The following is a 19,999-nucleotide window of genomic DNA, read 5'->3' on the forward strand; positions in this document are numbered from 1 at the left end:
TCAATAAATTTTATGATTTCTACATAAAAGCTTATAGTCAACCTATCAATTGCTGCAAATTAACATAGATTTTATTGGTTATCTACATAGATGTTGATTTTCTACAAACTGCTAAACTTTGATCTGTATTAAACTTGTCATGCTTACTCTGTGGGAAAAGCAGGCTATTATGAACTTCTGTTCCTACACTCTAATGATTTTATCCTCACTTATTAACTCCTGAACTTTCTCTTATTTACACCAAGAGACTTTATTTATTAATAATCTCTGATGTAATCTTTATCTTTGAGTGATCATAAATTGAATGCATAGCACGTGCCTACTGTGTTGAGTAATGCTTTTATTTTCAATGTGAGAATACTTCGTAAGTCGATTTTTCAAGTGGTAGTCCATCCAAAAATGTCAGGCACCGTCTTTCACCACCTGACCTAACCGAACCCAAAATGGGCTTGCAAATAGATGCCATATTGGTGACACAGGGTAGAAAGAGCTAAAAAAAGTACTATATTTACATTGTTTAAATTTATATAAAACGTTAAAGTTAACCTGAATTAATGTGTTTTTGTTTTTTCATATATTGCATTTGATTAATTAAATTAATAATTTCTTAAAAATTATGACTATTCATAACAAAATACTTGAGTTTTGTATTAATGTGGCTTTACTGCAAGAGACAAAAGACACACAGTCCAAGTCACTAGGAATTTAAAAAAAACTAACAAAATATTTTCTATATTCTCCGTGATATATCATAAGTATTTTCATCTTGCATGTTAAAAATAAAAAAGCCAAACTAAGTTAAAAATTTAACAAATTCATAAGCGAGTAAATATATAGCCTAAATAGGCAACCATTTATTTTCTTACCATATGTAATGTCATTTTGTGAATACTGATGCCGGAAATCACCGTTAGAGATTTAACATTTAAGATGTGTACAGAAAATGCTTCTCTTGCTTGTGCTATGAATTTGATGAGATATGTTATATCGTAAATATTTGATTAAATGGATATTAAGCACAGTGTATCTGTGTTATCAATAAACACGTCAAACAAGCATATCTAATCTCATTATATCGCAATAAACTGTGACAGTGATACTAACTATTTTAACTTTTTTCTTGCATTTTCTAAGATAAATTTAAAAATATTTTTAAACTACAATCATTGTAGTTATTAAACAATATTTGTATTTATTAAACAATCATTGTAGTTATTATACAATAATTGTTATTATACAATAACAATTATTGTATAATAACTACAATGATTGTTTAATAAATACAAATATTGTTTTATTATCTTTTATTATACAATAATTGTTATTATACAATAACAATTATTGTATAATAAAAAAAATAAAAGTTGTACCTGCCATTTGCACAGAGACAGACCATAGTCCACACTGAAATTTGCAAGGCTAACTTCAGGATAAAAATATCTAACGAATGTTTATTCCTGTTAAAACTTTATGTATCTTGCTATAATCTCTTGTTGTTCAATTATTACCGTAATTGATATTGAAATCTTATATCACAGAATAGTTTAGAACGAAGTCAGAATGAATTCATAAAATATGTACAATAAAAAAGCCAATCTTTTACTATCAATCTATAATATCAAATGATTTTTAGTTTCTTACTATAAATTTATACAAAATATATTACTAAACAATTTAAATATTTTGTATTAAATAATATAAATGTTTTCCTCAGTCACTTCCTTCATATTATAATTTTAACACAAAACATTCAGTTCAATTGGAATCTCGAATCTGGTGCATTACAACAAACAGAACATTTTCTCATTTCAATTTTCAGACATTTTCTCTTCAGTCCAATATTTTTCATTTCAACAAAGAATTCTTCCATGTCTCTTAACCTTTGATTTCTTTCAGATGCATTAAGAGGTGGCAATTCACCACCAAATTCTGCAGGAAGATATTTTAGATCGAATTCTTTGTGGAGGTTTTCCATATTGGATCCATGGAAATGAAGCTAAAATTAATTTACAGTTAAAATTATACATATTTATGGTTTATTTGTAATTAATATGGTAATAAATCAACGTATGTACTGTACAGTACATATTTTTAGGAATAGCTGTTAAGCCCTGGTTTATAAAGTACGTTTCGCAGTTAAACCCAACGTTATGAATCGTAAATTTCAAAAATATATGTGGTAAAATCCATTTTAAATTAATTATCCGAATGTCCATGAACTACGTAAAAGTACGTCCTGGTAAATAGCAAGTTTATAAATAAATTATTACAATTATTTTGGTTTATTTGATTACGGAAACGTGACACGTGAGTAATCTTCTGACGGGGATCTCCCGAGAGGAGTTTTATGAAAAAGTATCCCCTATTTTTATGTTACTAACTTGAAGATAACCCGGAAATGTAGGTGGCTAGTCCATTGACGAAGCTCAAACCCGTGACTAACTACTAGTGAAACAGTTTCGACTCCACACAGGTGAGTACTGTGTGCATTAGAGTAAAAATATAAATTGTCACCTATAACAAAGTGAATGTATTGTAATATTCGTTTTAATTATACCCTTACTATATGAATTATATTGAGTTTATAACTTTTTAAAATTCTTTTGCCAATAGATGACGTTACTGCAAATCCAGTAACTCCAGTGTAAACAGTAATTACTGTATTTGGATCACCAATTGCAAAAAATCTCTAAGCTCTACTAAGTGCTGGACTCTAGTAAAAATGTGTATCATAAAATCATAAAGATTGCTATAAGTAGAAATTCTGAATGAGGATTCTTGTTCAAATTTAATTTTTCACATTCAGCTTTATAATGAAGTGTAATGTTTCAATAATTTCTTTATTATTGAAATTGTTAATTAATTAATTTTCTTATGTGATTATCTTATATAAAATAAATAAATCTGCATATTTTCATTCATGGAGTTCATGTACAGTTAATCTGAGCTTCCTACCTCGCGATTTTCGCATGTAGTCTCTATTTTCTTCTAACTTCTTTCTTGAGATGAAAGAAGGACAAACAGTCATACTGTCGGAATTCATAGGTAGGAATTTTTTAAATTGTAACCCAATAATTTTAATATATACGATATATTTACAAGAATATACTGTCCACGTAGTTTATACAATCCGTTGCCAAAATATAAACACTTTATTATCACGTAACAGAAATTATTTTAGTATTCCTAAAAGACTATTTTTATTTAAACAAATCATATGAAGTCTTTTGGACGTTAAAGTATCAACTTCGTCACTTGGGCCATTACAACCATTTCAACATGGATAACTTTTCAAATATTCATATTAATTAGTAGTCGATGACCATCCTCTCTACTGGGAGGAGATCAACGACAATTTTTGGTCGAATTAACTTCAACTTCCATCTGCATCTGTCCTTTCTTTCTATCGGACCAGCAGTATGGCATTCGCATAGGAAAATTACATAATACAAGATTACAGGTGAGCACAAATTCAAGTGATTTTTGAGGATGCCAAGTTTAAATATTTGGTCAATTTTAGCCAAATTTGTTTCGTTGGCAGATTACCATGTGATAATCGGCTGTGAATGGTACCGTTTCTTAGAGTTAAAGACAGTTTACAGTACTTTTAAATCTGCTAGATTGGTCACTTAGTGTGATAAATCCTTACCTAAAATAACCGTTGTAGTTCAAATCCTGATGTATAAATGGATAACGATGACATTATCAAAACGTTATAATTCTCAAAAAGAAAAAAAAACAGGTCTTCCTTGCTCACAGGAGAAGCGGATTGCGGATCAAAATTCTCATTTGCTTGCTGCATGTGACAAGCAAACGCGCAAGCATACAAAATTTAATAGAAATATATGAACCGGTTTTACTCTCACATATGATCACGTCTTCCGGATTCCCCTGCCCTATCGAGCTTAATTGTGACGCGTCGTCATAATCTTAAACTCCATATTTAGACCATGCACTTTAAACTAAAAAAAAAAACAATGTAATTAATAACCTCAACGATTAATTTATTCGTAGTACAAATAATGTCGTTATCTTAAACTTTATATCATTTTCGTAATCGTCAGTATTCTAATAATATAGTCTATTATAAATGCGAATCCATCGATTTAAATATCAGTTTAAGCGTGTATTTCTAAGTGTCATATTGTTACGCCTGATTTTTCAGAGCAGTTTTATGCAAATTATTTTCACTGAATTCGTAACATTAAGCGTCAATACAGACTTGTTATTAAATATAATTTAAGTGACCAGATTTGTTGTTAGAATGCGGTACACATCTGATGCCCTGGGTACTTAGCACGGTTTGACCGTTTATCAATAAACGAAAGCAAACAAACATATCTAATCTCATTACATCACAATGATCTGAGGCAGAGTAAATAACTTTATATTTTTTCTTATATAACTTAATTTAATATGATTTTTGAACACTACAATGTTTTATCCTAAGAGTCTAATTATATAAGCCTAAAGCAATTGTGTTGAAAAATTATATTTAAATACACCTAAATGGAGGCCATAAATTCTTTATGGAGGCATTCACCCCTAGGCAAATCGTCCACGATATGTTATCCATTCAACCTACAATCCTGTGTTGATTGATTTTAGAAAGTGCACAAACAAAACGCAAGTGTAAGCAGCACGTGTATGTACCGTACGTTATATGTAAGTTAATGATTCTGCTACGTATAATTTATCGAATTTCTCGAAATTATTCATAAATCTAGAATTTTTGATAACTTGGCACAACGTTGTGTCGTAAGTTCCGGATTATAGAATCTGTATATATTTATAATCATCCTTTCTAATCCTTAACATTACCATACAAATAATTACTTTTAAATATTATTTATCCGTACACCGAATACTTCATTCACTAAAATCGCTGGTTTCAATCATAAAATTATAATTAAAATTTGCAACATATTTGTTTTCATTTTCACAAGAAGTTAACAGAGGAAAACACAGGGCTTTTTAATCCCTTCAAGAAAGATGAGGAAGTCCTTTACGTTCACTGTTAAGAATTCGTTGTTTGTTTATTGTTAATTGCCTGTTTGCTCTCGATGATAATTTTAGAATTTCCGATCGAAAGGGTCAAACGTATCAAAATATTAAACCAGAATTTTCGTATAATCTCTATTATTATCAAACAGTTAATGTTACGACAGGATAAATATGTCTACTTCACGACATTAACAGAAACAACTTACTCAGAATATTTACTGATATACTGTTTTAATATATATAAATAACTAAATTCAATAACAATACAGTAATGAAAGTATGTGTATATACAGGATTGGTGGAAAGTAACTAGCTATTGAAAAATTTACTACAATATCTAAATTTCTAAAGCAAAGGTAATTTATTTGACTCGTAACTTATTAAATACAAATACGGAAGAATACCTTATAATTTAATTCGGTATGTTTCAAAGATATGTTTTTCTCAGATATTGATGTGAATAAACGGCCATTTATCGGCTTCCGCAACCAAACCTGTGGTAATTTAGGCTAGGACTCCACTACCGTAAAAACGGCGTAAAAACCCCTCGCCGTAAAAGCTTTTAATCACGTGACTCTGATATCTTACACTTGAGCAGGCCGTAAAACCAGCGTAAGTGAGTTGAGCTATGTTCAACTTTCGACGCGAATACGGCCGTAAAGAGGTACCTTCCACCAATCAGAAGTTAGCGAAATCTAGGTCATCGCGACACGGAGCTAAAATGGCGGAAAACGAGCTTTTGTGTACGTTCCCTCGTAACTACTCTAGAATAGATCCAAAAAGATTTATCGAAAACATCCGAAAGTATTCGTGTATCTATGACAAGAGGTAACCTGATTATAATAACGGATACCAAAGGAAATCCTTCAATTTAGAGGAGTATATAATAAAAAAGCTAAGCTTATAAGTGCTGTATATTATCTTAATAATACGATAATAAAAGTTAGTATATGAAAGTAAAGATATTATTTATACTATATTTGTAATTATAGTACTAAAAAAACTCGTAGAATATAATCATTGTCTTTTTATCGATACATCACGTATACAAGTCTTTCGTTTCTACCAATTCACGTGCGAAGAAGTACTTACTTTCGACACTTGGGGCAGCACCGTTGCCGCACTAGCCGGACCTCCACCGTAATCTGAGCGCAAACGCAATAGGTCACGTGATTAAAAGCTTTTACGGCGAGGGGTTTTTACGCCGTTTTTACGGTAGTGGAGTCCTAGCATTATTCTTCGAATGACAGTTTTTGTTTGTTTCCTGATGGGTTGTGACACAACGATCCTTCATCGCTTTCTGTCATCTCATTGATCACTGAGATGACGGAAAACTGGCGGAGGTGAGGTTATAACCCGTTTTTATATGTAAAAATTCGACTAATAAAAATGAAAATCAAAACTTTTTTGATGATTCATACCTGTTTAAATCTGCGTATATATAAGAAAATATTGTATATCAAATTCTTAATTAATTAAGTAATATAAAATTAATAAGGTCGATGATATTGTTTTTAATCCAGGAACTGCCTTCTGTGTGTGTATATATATATATAGTTATATATACAGGTAATTACTACACATTAGTGTTTTAGTATAGCTTATACTATATTAAAATATTATTATACAGGGTGTATTCTTTATCTTGAAACAATGAAATAACTTAATTGGATCTCATTATTTTGGAAAAAGATATAGACAATAGTCGTAGGATATCGAGGGGCCAATTAATTGGTGACCTCAGACGTGACCTTGTCCTTGACCTTCAAGGTCATTTAGAAGTCAAGTCTGTTTTTTCAATGGGAACACATATCTTTGACCCCAGAAATGGAGAGAGCGAGAAATTTCACAACTGGATGTACAGTATCTTTGATCTTATTGTCTAGGTCCAAGGTCAAGATTATTTTAACGTTAAAATTATAAGCTTTTTTTAATGGAAAACTATACTTTTTATATAATACAATATTATCTACAAACCTATGTAGGATAAAGTGGTGAACCGAATTAGGCAATGAATGCGTGCAATTAGAGTATAAAGTAAAACGTTGCACCACGTATGTATAGATAAATTGTATTATATTCAATCCTTCCTCGTATATTTTTTCATCCCTTTTATCTGATGTTGAGTCCTCCAGCTCAGGTTGATTCATGTCTATTCTTTCGCTGCGGAAAGTATAGTTGAATGCCATGCTTATTATCCGCGCTGTTTACGCATCATTGCTATAAAAATAGGTGAATAAATCGAATGTTTCACCCTCGTTGTTTTGTTTGTTATTACAGTTCAATGTTTTTCAATAAAATTTATTTTCACACTCGCAGCATTCAAAACTTTTTTCCACCATCCAATCCTGGTTTACCTTATATAAGAAGTACAATTTTGTAAAAGATTCTATAAATTGTTCAAAAAGTAATCGAAAACCCAAAACAATTTCACTTATTCTTAACGTTTTCGAGATCGATTTAAATAGTAGAACTCACTTTTAACAAATTTTAAAAAAATAAATAAGAGAAGTGTTTATAAATTTATATACGAAAGTTGTTGTTCATTTGAAAAAAATGTTTCAAAATCTCTACACTAAAGCAAAACTTTTACAATGAATTTAACAGACGGTGTGATTAGTCCTACAGTTTTTAACAGTAAATTTATACAGAATACATTAAAAATAATTTAAATATTTGCTTTTAAACAATATAAACATATTCACCAGTCACTGCCTTTATATTAGTGTTCTAACATAAAGTATTCAATGTAATCATAACATTACTAATGTATACCGAATACCTAATGCGTTATTTCAAACTGGACATTTTCTAATTTCTGGCTTCAGATATTTCCTCTTCGGTCCAATATTTTTCATTTTCAATAAAGAATTCTTCCATGTCTCTCAACTTCTGATTACTTTCAGACTCGTCGAAAGGAGGCAAATCGCCGCCAAATTCTGCAGGAAGACATTTTGGGTCGATTTCTTTGTGGAGATTCTCCATGTTTGATCCGTGAAAATGAAGCTGAAATAAATTTAAAATTAAAAATATTTTCGTTTATAATATTATATTTTATTACAGATTTGTTCTTTCTAAAATACACTAATTTAATTCTAAAACTAATACAGATTTGTTTCTATCAATTCGCCATCAAATCTGACAGTAGTGACTGCCACTTTTTTCTTAGACAAGTTACCTATGCATAACTAGAATAATGGAAATTATTAACATGTTATAGTTGAAAGTATTTCAAAATAATCTTCATTAAAGGTATTGAATTCAGTACGTTTAAGCAACAGAAGCGAAATTAAAGAAACTATAATCAGATTTAAGTAACAATTTACTAGACAATCAGTGACCCGTCGGTCATTTGGTACTTAAAACTTATAAAAAATAAAAGATACTGTTATAGGTGTTAGTATTATTTTATCGTTTTACTCGTATATTGCAACACAACACACGGACAATCTCCCCAGAAAATCTTTTATCAGAAACTGGCTTCTGTTAAAGTCTTACAAAAGTGAAGAAAACTTGGAGAGTCTACGTGGCCAGTCTATTGGCAATGCATGAATCCATGACCAACTAACATCAGTGTTCAGTGGTTTTTATCCACTCGCCACAGTTGAGCAGCGTTTTAGAGATGTGTAATGCTTCGGCATATCTCGTTTTATAGATTTCCCTCGAAAAATACTTCGTGTCATCTCAGACTCGAACATCGGTCATGCGAGACAAGGTGAGAGCCTATAACCTGTGACGTGAAAAGCGTTTTATCTCAAATATCTTATTATCTATTGTGATATCGTCACAATACCGAGCTGCAATTTTTTCAGTTGGATGCACAATGCTCTTGATTATAACAGTTTCCTTTTCCTATGTATCATACTCCTCCTGTTAACAAAGGAGTCGTGCCGGTTATCTAACTCTGTTCTGTTTGATTATAACGAAGCTTGTTTTAGATTGTTTTGTTTTCATTTGGCATATGGGCTTCTTAAAAGTGTAGTGGTATATTGCACTATTTTTTTAGGTATTCAATTACAACAAAACAAACAAGTTCAGAGTTTTAGTAGTACAGTAGACCCCTATAACGCGGATTCCTATAACGCGGATTCCTATAATGCGGATTCATATAACGCGGCGAAAAAATTGCGATGGTATTCGTATAAAGATGGTAAAAGAGACTCGAAAAACGCGGTAAAACGTCATCGCCGACTCGTGTCGCGACAGGATTGGTCGAATCTGGACCAATAGTAGACGAGCAGCCGAACTACTTACACGCTACAGAGAGTTTAGACAGGTAAGTTGAGTTTACTATCGTCTGTACAGTATGTAAATTAGGTACCTTAAGTCTAATACAGCACTGTAATTTTATACATTTCTTGTGAAAGAAACATTTCTTATTCAACGGCCATAAAAATTATTTCTATTAATGATGTCTCCAAAGTTCAACAAATTTTTCGCAGAAAAATAACTTATCAGAAATTGTGGCCGCCGTTTGGTGCGCTGCTCCGCGACGAAAACAAGCTTAAGCAATGGCGACGAATGGTGCACACTCGGTAAGCAATCCTACAATTTTTTGTTTATAGCATAGTTTATAGAGATTATTCCGAAAAAATTATACGTATTTTGAAAATATTGAGTCGAATTAGTCTTGAATCGATTAATTTTATGGAAGAAAACCTTTCAAACAGCCGTAGTCCGTAAACTTCACACGTGTCGGGCTGTGATTGGCTCATATATTTAAGGATTCCTACAACGCGAAATTCTTATAAAGCGGAACGTATCTACCGAATGATAGGGGGTCTATTGTATATAGATAACTACTGTAATGGATCGATTTTTTTCGAACTTATATTCTACGAAACTTCAGAAAAGGCGAATTATTTTCTCCAAACCGAAATCACCAAAAACAAAAATCTTTTTCATTCATACTAAAATTTTACTTAATACTCACCCTTTGCTTTAATTTATAAGGGAGAAACGGGAAAGCCATTGCTGCGATAGCATGCAAGTATTTGTTAACGTTGACAATGTGAACCCCTTTGTAAGTTAACGGAATACATTGCTAAAAAAGAAGAAAATTTAAATAAAACTTATTTCATTGAAATATTCCTGTAAATAAAATTGTGATATATAAAAATATGAATATCTGAAGTTATCGATAATAAAAATCGAAGATACGTTATTAATTTCTTGGGATGCCGTGTGTCGTATATGACACGCAATTTTCCTTCCAAAGAATGAAAAGCAGTTCTGCTTTTTTGCTTGCTAAACAATTATGTTAGTTATACATTTTGTCATTAGAGTTTAGTGAAGCTTATTAAACCACATGCATTCCACTGTGACAGAAACAATGGAAAATATAAGTGATTGTCTGAGCATATGTTTTTAAAAGTGATCGTAAGTATAACTGTTTGATGTCAATATTTAGTTTTCTCTATTTCTATTGGTTACAATTTTACAATTTATACATATTCTTGTTGAGGAGGCTTCTAAGATTACATAAGAGTATTTTTTAAAAATTATATTAATAACAATATTTTATGAGATGAGCTAACTTTTCAACATGTCGTATACGACACATTGGGTCTCTATGTNCAATAATTAATTGCTCGTTTTACTTATCCTCTTGGGATGCCGCGTGTCATATATGACACGCCATTTTCCTTCCAAAGAATGAGAAGCAGCTCTGCTTTTCTGCTTGCTAAACAATTATGTTACTTATACATTTTGTCATTACAGTTTAGTGAAGCTTATTAAACCACATGCATTCCACTGTGACAGAAACAAAGGAAAATATAAGTGATTGTCTGAGCATATGTTTGTAAAAGTGATCATAAGTATGACTGCTCGATGTCAGTATTCAGTTTTCTCTATTTCTATTGATTATAATTTTACAATTTATACATATTCTTGTTGAGGAGGCTTTTAAGATTATACAAGAGTATTTTTTAAAAACTATATTAATAACAATATTTTATGAGATGAGCTAACTTTTCAACGTGTCGTATACGACACATTGGTTCTCTATGTTACAATAATTACATTACAGTGTATGAACTGTTTTCGTATTTGCAAGTTATTTACTTTTATAGGTATTTGGTCATTAGGACCGCAATATGTATTCTACTATTTATTATCATTCTTTATTCAATTAATTTATTAAAAAAATAATTATTTATTTTTATTCATCACAAATTTTTGTAAATTTTTTGTCTACTTATTTATTTGGTCTGCAAGATTTTTTTTTATTAAAAACTTATAAATTCTTAATATCATAAATCACATATTTATAATAAACGTCAATGATTTAGTTTTAATTTCTCATTGTCAACAGTCGAAAAAAATAAGAAACGTGATAGGACACACGATAAGACACATGATATTGATAGAAATTTGTCTGAAGTGGAAGGCTGGTTCAGTGATAAAGACAGTGATAAAACATTTGTTCTTTGAGCAGACTGTTCTGTAGAGTGTAAGTCATTAGTCTGCCCAAAGAACAAATTAAAAAAAAGTGTCAAAATCGCTATCACATTCAGACAGTACAGGCAATAAGAAAAAAGGGATCAATAAAAATGACGAAAAAATAGAAAATTATACAAAAAATAGTTCAACTTTGCATCCCAGTGAAATACAATGGAAAAGTGAAGCAAAACACATGCCAGAAATCATTGTAAATTGCAAAAATTACCATTGCCCAATGGAAGAATGTAAAAGTGTATGAGCTACAATGTACTGTATCAACTGCAAAATACATCTGTGCCTTGGTAAAATAAAAATCGTTTCTAAGCATATCATATGTAAATTTAAAATGTCAAATAATGTACAAAAACAGTCAAATAAACCATTTTTACATGAACGGAAAAGTTTGCATTTTGTATAGGTAGAGAACCGTTGTGTCATATATGACAAGTACTATTTTTTTTAATGACCAGAACAAAAAACATTTTAGAAAAATGAAAACTTACTAATAAGTGACACCTAAAGGTCAAAAGCATAACAAAACTTCAATAATAAAATAGTTTTTTTCAGTAGTGGATCCCAAGAGGTTAACCCAGATGATGCCATGTGTATTGAAGAAATTTAAGAAAATTCTTAGTACCCTATACAGCAAGAGTTAACTTATGAAACAGATTTACCGTCTCTAAATATGGAAGTTTAACACGATACGTTAGAATGAGAGAAGAGTAAAGAATGATAACATACATGGTGTTTTTAAGCCTCTTAGTATATTGACAGGTAATAAGATAATGTACAGTACTTATTACATGGATCATTTCTATACTTAAATCAATTACTGTCGAATAAAATATACAGAATATTACGATTTTCGTCGTTTGAATTGTTTACTTTACATCGTATTTAGGAACATTTTCCTGTTCTGAGGTTTAGTTACAAACTCACAATATATAGGGTATTTCAAAAATGTATGTAAAAAATAAAGCGGTTATATTAGAGATTAATTTTAAATTAAAATCTAACACAAAAAAACGCTTCGAACCAAAAATGGCACTAGAATTTTCGACTCAAAATTAATTTAACTTTCCTTCATTGTTTTACACAATACTGAAACAGTCAGTATACAATGATTATAAAATTTATACTAAAAAACAAAGCTAATCATTGAGTACGATTGGGCCGCAATTTTCAAACTGCAGCCCTATAAATTCACAATGTCTTCTGTTCGTTTGTCCGACAGACTGTCCTTCCTAAATTCTCGAGAATGCAGACAAAATAGATTAAAGTGGACACCTTATGAAGGTCCATATTAACTATATATACAACTCTCCGGGTTAGACAGTAAGTGATGTTATTTCAATTCAAAAATGTTCTCCAGAATGCAGTTTTATAAATGACTGACATGACTCTATTGTTTAATTAATATCTTTATTTATTTATAAAGTAAAAATATTTTACGCTATACTTACATATAAAGATGATACTATTAAGTAAAGCAATCTTGGATTAACTTGAATAAAATGTCTCCACGATAATGTCTTCACATCTATCAATACATATACGCCATTTACTTGCAAAGGATGGTCATTTAGTTCCATGTCTACCAAAAGTATTACACTTCTAAGTATATCTATTAGTTTTACTTTAGTTGGATCCCAATGACCTAACAATAGATAAGTTTTATGTTGTTTATCACAATTTAATGATAAAAAATATTTAAAAAGTAAAAGGTTAAAACTCACTGACTCTACCGAATCCCACAATTTGACCTGTTTCTAATACTTTATAACTCATTAAGCCCGTTTGTAGACATGTTTGCAATGCTGAAGGTCTAAGATCCTTAAATACATCCTTATACTTCTTCCTTGCTGAATAATAATTTTTGAGTAATTTCAAAGCTCTTTCTCTGTCGTATTTTCTTGCTCGTAGAAAACTCAGAAGGAATATGTCGTCAGTCCTGCATTTCAATTGCTCCTCTTGTTTTGCAACCATGAAAAATACATCATAAGTTTTGTAAATTTTTGAGTTCAGCTCTTATAATAAAAAGTATTAGATGCAAATGAATAAATCTTAAGGTTGAAATCTTTTTACAAAATATTTTATTTTTTACTCAGTTAATATAAGAAGCTATCAACTTGCAACTAATTTGTTTATAGTATTTTATTTTACGTATCTTGACTCACTCAAGATCATTTCGTTCGTGTACAAAAGGAATCAACGAATATATTTACAATAAAAACATCATAAGCAATATCTGTTGGCTTTTATGCATTAATACATTTACAAGTTAATTCATAAAACATTTGGTGTGCAAGAGACAATGGTAAATTTTAACACGGCACTAATAGAGAGATCAGAAGAATATGCAGACCATGACAATGCTCTCTTATCAGAAGTAATGAGATCATGTACAGTGTTGTTTAATGATAGATGCCGTGGAAACCATAAGTAACTTATTTCGAGTGGTTAAAACTCATTATCACGTACTTTTTCTGTATCTGAATATTATCTTTCATTCGTCGTGAACTTTATTGCTTTTTCGAATAATTAGCTAATAAACATGTCAATTCTTTCCAGAAATAAATTGCGAGGATTAGCTGAAAAAATATGAACATTATCGCTCATAAACTCTCGAACTTCTGTAATGAAACATAAACAATAAAAACAGATAATTAAATTCATCTAACCCGCTAGCTTATCTTGTCTTGCCTTATCTACTTCAAACGAAGACATCGAATTAATCAGAGATCTTTGTATACATTTCAAGATGTCTTTCCAATACATAATTGCTTCTCGTGGGTCCAAAAAACCTGTTCGATATGGTTTTGTAGGAAATCTTTTCGCTGTTCTCGTATTATAAAACAGATCAATGCAATGTTTTACAAAAAATATGTATAAAATGTACTGTACGTTATAGAAATGAGAGAATTTTCAAACAAAAAAATTAGGTCTTCATTTTCATCAAAATAAATTACAAAAACCAAATTATGACGTCTGTCTTACGTGCAAATACTGTACTAATATCTCAAGTACAATATTCCCTTCGTATAGTCTGTGAAGATATTTAATCTACTTTATTCATTGCTAGCAAATATAGTTACAATAATTTACATGTTTATTTTCATACAATTAGATATATTAGGTAACTAGCAGGTGGGCCCGGCGTTGCTCGGGCAAAAGTAACGATAACTAAGATAAAGATTATTACGTTACAGTCAACCTTACCCGTTTTCACAAAATGAAAGAATTGGGTCCTCTTGTTTCCAGACTAATTATAGAATTTTTAGATGGGTCTAAAAATATGTTCGATTTCCCGCAAAAACGAAAAAACTGCATCTGCGTCTTGCACGTCACTGTCTTTTAACAATTCAATTGTTACGTAACACTTCCATTGTTCACACTTCCATTGTTACTTAAAACTTTTATTGTTACTTAAAACTTCCATTGTTACTTAAAACTTCCATTGTTACTTAGCATTTCCATTGTTACTTAACACTTTCATTGTTACTTAACACTTCCATTGTTGATGGAAGTGTTAAGTCTTAATCCTGTCTCTCTCCCCCGTGGGGAGGAATTTCGAAAAAGCCCTTCTTAGTGTGCGTTCTCCTAACGTACCCTAACCGTGTACCAAATTTCAACTTTCAACTCCTAACCGTTTGGGCTCGTATCCATAATGTATATAGAAGTTTTAATCCTGTCTCTCTCCCCCCGGGGGGAATTTCGAAAAATCCCTTCTTAGTGTGCGTTCTCCTAACGTACCCTAACCGTGTACCAAATTTCAACTTTCAACTCCTAACCGTTTGGGCTCGTATCCATAATGTATATAGAAGTTTTATTATTATTATATTAAAGTATTTACAGAAATTGGCGATTACGTTCTTAGCTATGTCGCTGCCCTAGTTTCTATTTCAGAGAGAGAGCGCTTTTATAAAATCTAACCCTTAAATACCTCTAGGTGAAAGGGAGAGTTGGCGAACGTCGTCTGTATGAAAGGATGTGGTGTCTTCTATGTCTTCTCCGACGGCATTAGTCCTTGGCATGGAGATTGACGAACACAAGTACAAAAAATACCTTTCGTGTGCGGACGTCCCGAGTTTCCGGTGATCTCCCCTTTTATATCTTTTTGTGCGCGAGCTGACAGGTCATCGATTCTTGTTGCCGATCACGGTGCATTCTTCACACTCAAATGTAAACTTCCTCAGCTAGTTGTTACACAATCGGTGAAATCCGATATAGTTTAAATTCCTCGGGTTTTATCCGAAGTTAATTAACCGAAAATTTAGATGTTTAAGCGGCCAGTACAAATCCGAAAAAATCCGCGCTTCACATCACATTTGGACCGACATAAAATAAAATAAATGTTTATTAATTCTATAATTTAGAAATTATATCACTAATATACTGTAGTTTTAAATATAGAACAACACTAAATTTTTAATATATAATTTATCAAAAATATATTTATTAATATGTAAACGATACTCACTTAGAACAGTCGTTCGAAATTCCTGTAACTCCTTCTCGTTCCATTTGTATTCTTTGGTCGCTTCCATTTCTATATCATTTTTTATAATATAAAAAAATTAAATTATTAATCTCATAGATTTCTAATAATTATGCGAAAAATTATCTTGTCGAATTACTGTCAAATCTATTAAATTATCTTTTATTATAAGACTTAAAACTTCTCTAACTCACTTATCTAACCAGCTGCATATAATGGCTGCATTTCTCATATCAATAATATCGTAATCTAAACTAGATATTTAGATTAGAGACTTTAAACTTTGTACTAGGAAAACCGATGAAAAAATTGTTTATCTTTTTTTTGGGACGTGTCCTTGTATTCGTGTGAAGCAATTATAGAAACTTGTGTGTTTGGATACCGTATGCTTGGAGGTAAGTCCCAATATTTTCTCACAATAAGGTGACAACGGTCAGATGGCGAATTATATGGTATGACGACCACCCTAATTTCCAAAATTTGATATTCTCTAAAAACATAGGTGAAAATCCTTTTATCTTTTATCTTATCGTGTACTGTTTGACCTATAGATTACTCTTTTTTACATATGAAATTTACCTCAATCACTGTAAGTTTACATTGCGCTTATAATTATATGCAAACAATTATATTCTCCTCATCTTCAAGTTAGAGAATATCGAGATAAATTCATTAATCTATAAATCAGATTGCACCTAAGATAAATTTGGACGACCCGAAATATTTTACACCAGACAATTCGCTTTTGGAGTATTGTTAAGAGAATATTTATTAACTTTATATGTATGAATAATCAATTGTTTATTGATTTTCTACTTGTAAGATTATCGTCTTCTATTTTGACAATTGCTAAATAGTTAAAATTTAAACAAAATGTCATTATCTTAAACTTTATATCACTTTTATAATCGTTAGTATACTGATAATATATTTTAAATGCGTAATCATTCATTTTAATTTAAATTTAAGCGTGTATTTATAAATGCAAAATTGTTATATCTGATCTTTCAAAGCAGTTTTATGCAAATTATTTTCACTGAATTCGTAACATTAAATGTCAATACAAAGTTGTAATTAAATATAATATAAGTGGCTAGATTTGTTGTTACATCTGATGCCCTGGGTATTTAGCACGGTTTGACCCTTTTATCAATAAATCACAGCAAACAAACATATCTAATCCCATTACAACACAATGAACTGAGACACCAAAAATAACTATTTTAGCTTTTTTTTCTTGTTATATAACGTAATTTAAAATGATGTTTTCAACGCTACAATGTTTTTCTTAAGAGTCTAATTATATAAGCTTAAAGCAATTGTATTCAAAAATTAAATTTACATATTAACACCTAAATGGAGAACAGTATTTCATAGAAATTCTTTATGGAGGCATTCACCCCTAGGCAAAAGCCCACTTTGTGTTATCCAATCCTGTGTTAATTGAATTTAGAAAGTGCACAAACAAAACGTATGTATAAAGCAGCACATGTACTGTACATGTATTTACCGGATGGTGGAAAGTAACTAGATACTGAGAAATTACTATAATTTCTAAATTTCTAAAGCGAAGATGATGAGGTTTATTTAACTTGTTCTTTATTAAATACAATTTAACGTAAGCATCCACCAATGACTGTCATATCTCTGCATCTGCAAACCAAACCTATATTCATTTATGTTTCGGAGGACAGATTTTGATTGTTTCCGGACGGATTGAGGAATAACGATCCTTCATCGTATTCCATCATATCAGTAAGCAATGCTTTCCACACCCAGAGTGTGCAGCAATCATATTTTAAATTATTAATACAGCTTATATTAAAATATTTTTACATAATAGAATTTTTTCCACAAATCTATGTAAGAAAAACCGGCGAAGGACGGAAGTCGTTAATATCTTGATACGTTTGATTCTTTAGATTGGAAATTGTAAAGTTATCATCGAAAGAAAACAGGCAATTAACAATAAACAAACAACGAATTCTTAACAGTGAACATATAAAAAACTTCTTCATCTTCCTTGAATGGATTAAAAAGCCCTGTGTTTTCCTCTGTTAACTTCTTGTGAAAATGAAAACAAATATGTTGCAAATTTTAATTGTAATTTTATAATTGGAACCAGCGATTTTGTGAAAGAAGTATTCGGTGTACGGATAAATAATATTTAAAAGTAATTATTTGTATGGTAATGTTAAGGAATAAAAAGGATGATTATAAATACATACAGGTTCGATATTCCAGGACCTACGACACAGCGTTGTGCCAGATTATCAAAAATTCTAGATTTATGAATAATTTCGAGAAATTCGATAAATTATACGCAACAGAATCATTAACTTACATATAACGTACGGTACATACACGTGCTGCTTACACTTGCGTTTTGTTTGTGCACTTTCTAAAATCAATCAACACAGGATTGTAGGTTGATTGGATAACACAAAGTGGGCGATTTGCCTAGGGGTGAATGCCTCCATAAAGAATTTCTGGCCTCCATTTAGGTGTATTTAAATATAATTTTTCAACACAATTGATTTAGGCTTATATAATTAGACTCTTAGGATAAAACATTGTAGTGTTAGAAAATCATATTAAATTNTAAATTAGGTACCTTAAGTCTAATACAGCACTGTAATTTTATACATTTCTTGTGAAAGAAACATTTCTTATTCAACGGCCATAAAAATTATTTCTATTAATGATGTCTCCAAAGTTCAACAAATTTTTCGCAGAAAAATAACTTATCAGAAATTGTGGCCGCCGTTTGGTGCGCTGCTCCGCGACGAAAACAAGCTTAAGCAATGGCGACGAATGGTGCACACTCGGTAAGCAATCCTACAATTTTTTGTTTATAGCATAGTTTATAGAGATTATTCCGAAAAAATTATACGTATTTTGAAAATATTGAGTCGAATTAGTCTTGAATCGATTAATTATATGGAAGAAAACCTTTCAAACAGCCGCAGTCCGTAATCTTCACACGTGTCGGGCTGTGATTGGCTCATATATTTAAGGATTCCTACAACGCGAAATTCTTATAAAGCGGAACGTATCTACCGAATGATAGGGGGTCTATTGTATATAGATAACTACTGTAATGGATCGATTTTTTTCGAACTTATATTCTACGAAACTTCAGAAAAGGCGAATCATTTTCTCCAAACCGAAATCACCAAAAACAAAAATCTTTTTCATTCATACTAAAATTTTACTTAATACTCACCCTTTGCTTTAATTTATAAGGGAGAAACGGGAAAGCCATTGCTGCGATAGCATGCAAGTATTTGTTAACGTTGACAATGTGAACCCCTTTGTAAGTTAACGGAATACATTGCTAAAAAAGAAGAAAATTTAAATAAAACTTATTTCATTGAAATATTCCTGTAAATAAAATTGTGATATATAAAAATATGAATATCTGAAGTTATCGATAATAAAAATCGAAGATACGTTATTAATTTCTTGGGATGCCGTGTGTCGTATATGACACGCAATTTTCCTTCCAAAGAATGAAAAGCAGTTCTGCTTTTTTGCTTGCTAAACAATTATGTTAGTTATACATTTTGTCATTAGAGTTTAGTGAAGCTTATTAAACCACATGCATTCCACTGTGACAGAAACAATGGAAAATATAAGTGATTGTCTGAGCATATGTTTTTAAAAGTGATCGTAAGTATAACTGTTTGATGTCAATATTTAGTTTTCTCTATTTCTATTGGTTACAATTTTACAATTTATACATATTCTTGTTGAGGAGGCTTCTAAGATTACATAAGAGTATTTTTTAAAAATTATATTAATAACAATATTTTATGAGATGAGCTAACTTTTCAACATGTCGTATACGACACATTGGGTCTCTATGTTACAATAATTACATTACAGTGTATGAACTGTTTTCGTATTTGCAAGTTATTTACTTTTATAGATATTTGGTTATTAGGACCGCAATATGTTTTCTATTATTTATTATCATTTTTAATTCAATTAATTTATTAATAAAAATAATTATTTTTTTTATTCATCACAAATTTCTGTGATTTGTTTTTG

The 19,999-nt window shown here is 30.8% G+C and overlaps 1 protein-coding gene across 3 annotated transcripts in view; it reads right to left on the minus strand.

Annotated features, from left to right (window-relative positions):
• Positions 1 to 6,255: 6,255 nt before the first annotated feature.
• Positions 6,256 to 19,999, minus strand: part of LOC111617879 (clavesin-1-like) — a 27,964-nt gene continuing 14,220 nt past the window's right edge. Inside the window, exons 1-6 of one of the 3 annotated variants that reach the window (XM_023359225.1) lie at positions 16,141 to 16,154; positions 15,929 to 15,997; positions 13,185 to 13,418; positions 12,912 to 13,105; positions 9,938 to 10,048; positions 6,256 to 8,010 (exon numbers count right to left, since the gene is read on the minus strand). In XM_023359225.1, coding sequence (XP_023214993.1) covers positions 7,816 to 8,010; positions 9,938 to 10,048; positions 12,912 to 13,105; positions 13,185 to 13,418; positions 15,929 to 15,995 — 801 coding nt within the window. In that variant the 5' untranslated portion in view covers positions 15,996 to 15,997; positions 16,141 to 16,154 and the 3' untranslated portion in view covers positions 6,256 to 7,815. Of the gene's footprint in view, positions 8,011 to 9,937; positions 10,049 to 12,911; positions 13,106 to 13,184; positions 13,419 to 15,391; positions 15,734 to 15,928; positions 15,998 to 16,140; positions 16,155 to 19,999 lie in introns of those variants that run through there. The other 2 variants (XM_023359223.1, XM_023359224.1) reach the window with 2 other exon arrangements.

This window comes from Centruroides sculpturatus, unplaced genomic scaffold, assembly GCF_000671375.1.
Source record: "Centruroides sculpturatus isolate CEXI.00-Female unplaced genomic scaffold, Cexi_2.0 scaffold173, whole genome shotgun sequence".
Lineage (NCBI taxonomy): Eukaryota > Metazoa > Arthropoda > Arachnida > Scorpiones > Buthidae > Centruroides > Centruroides sculpturatus.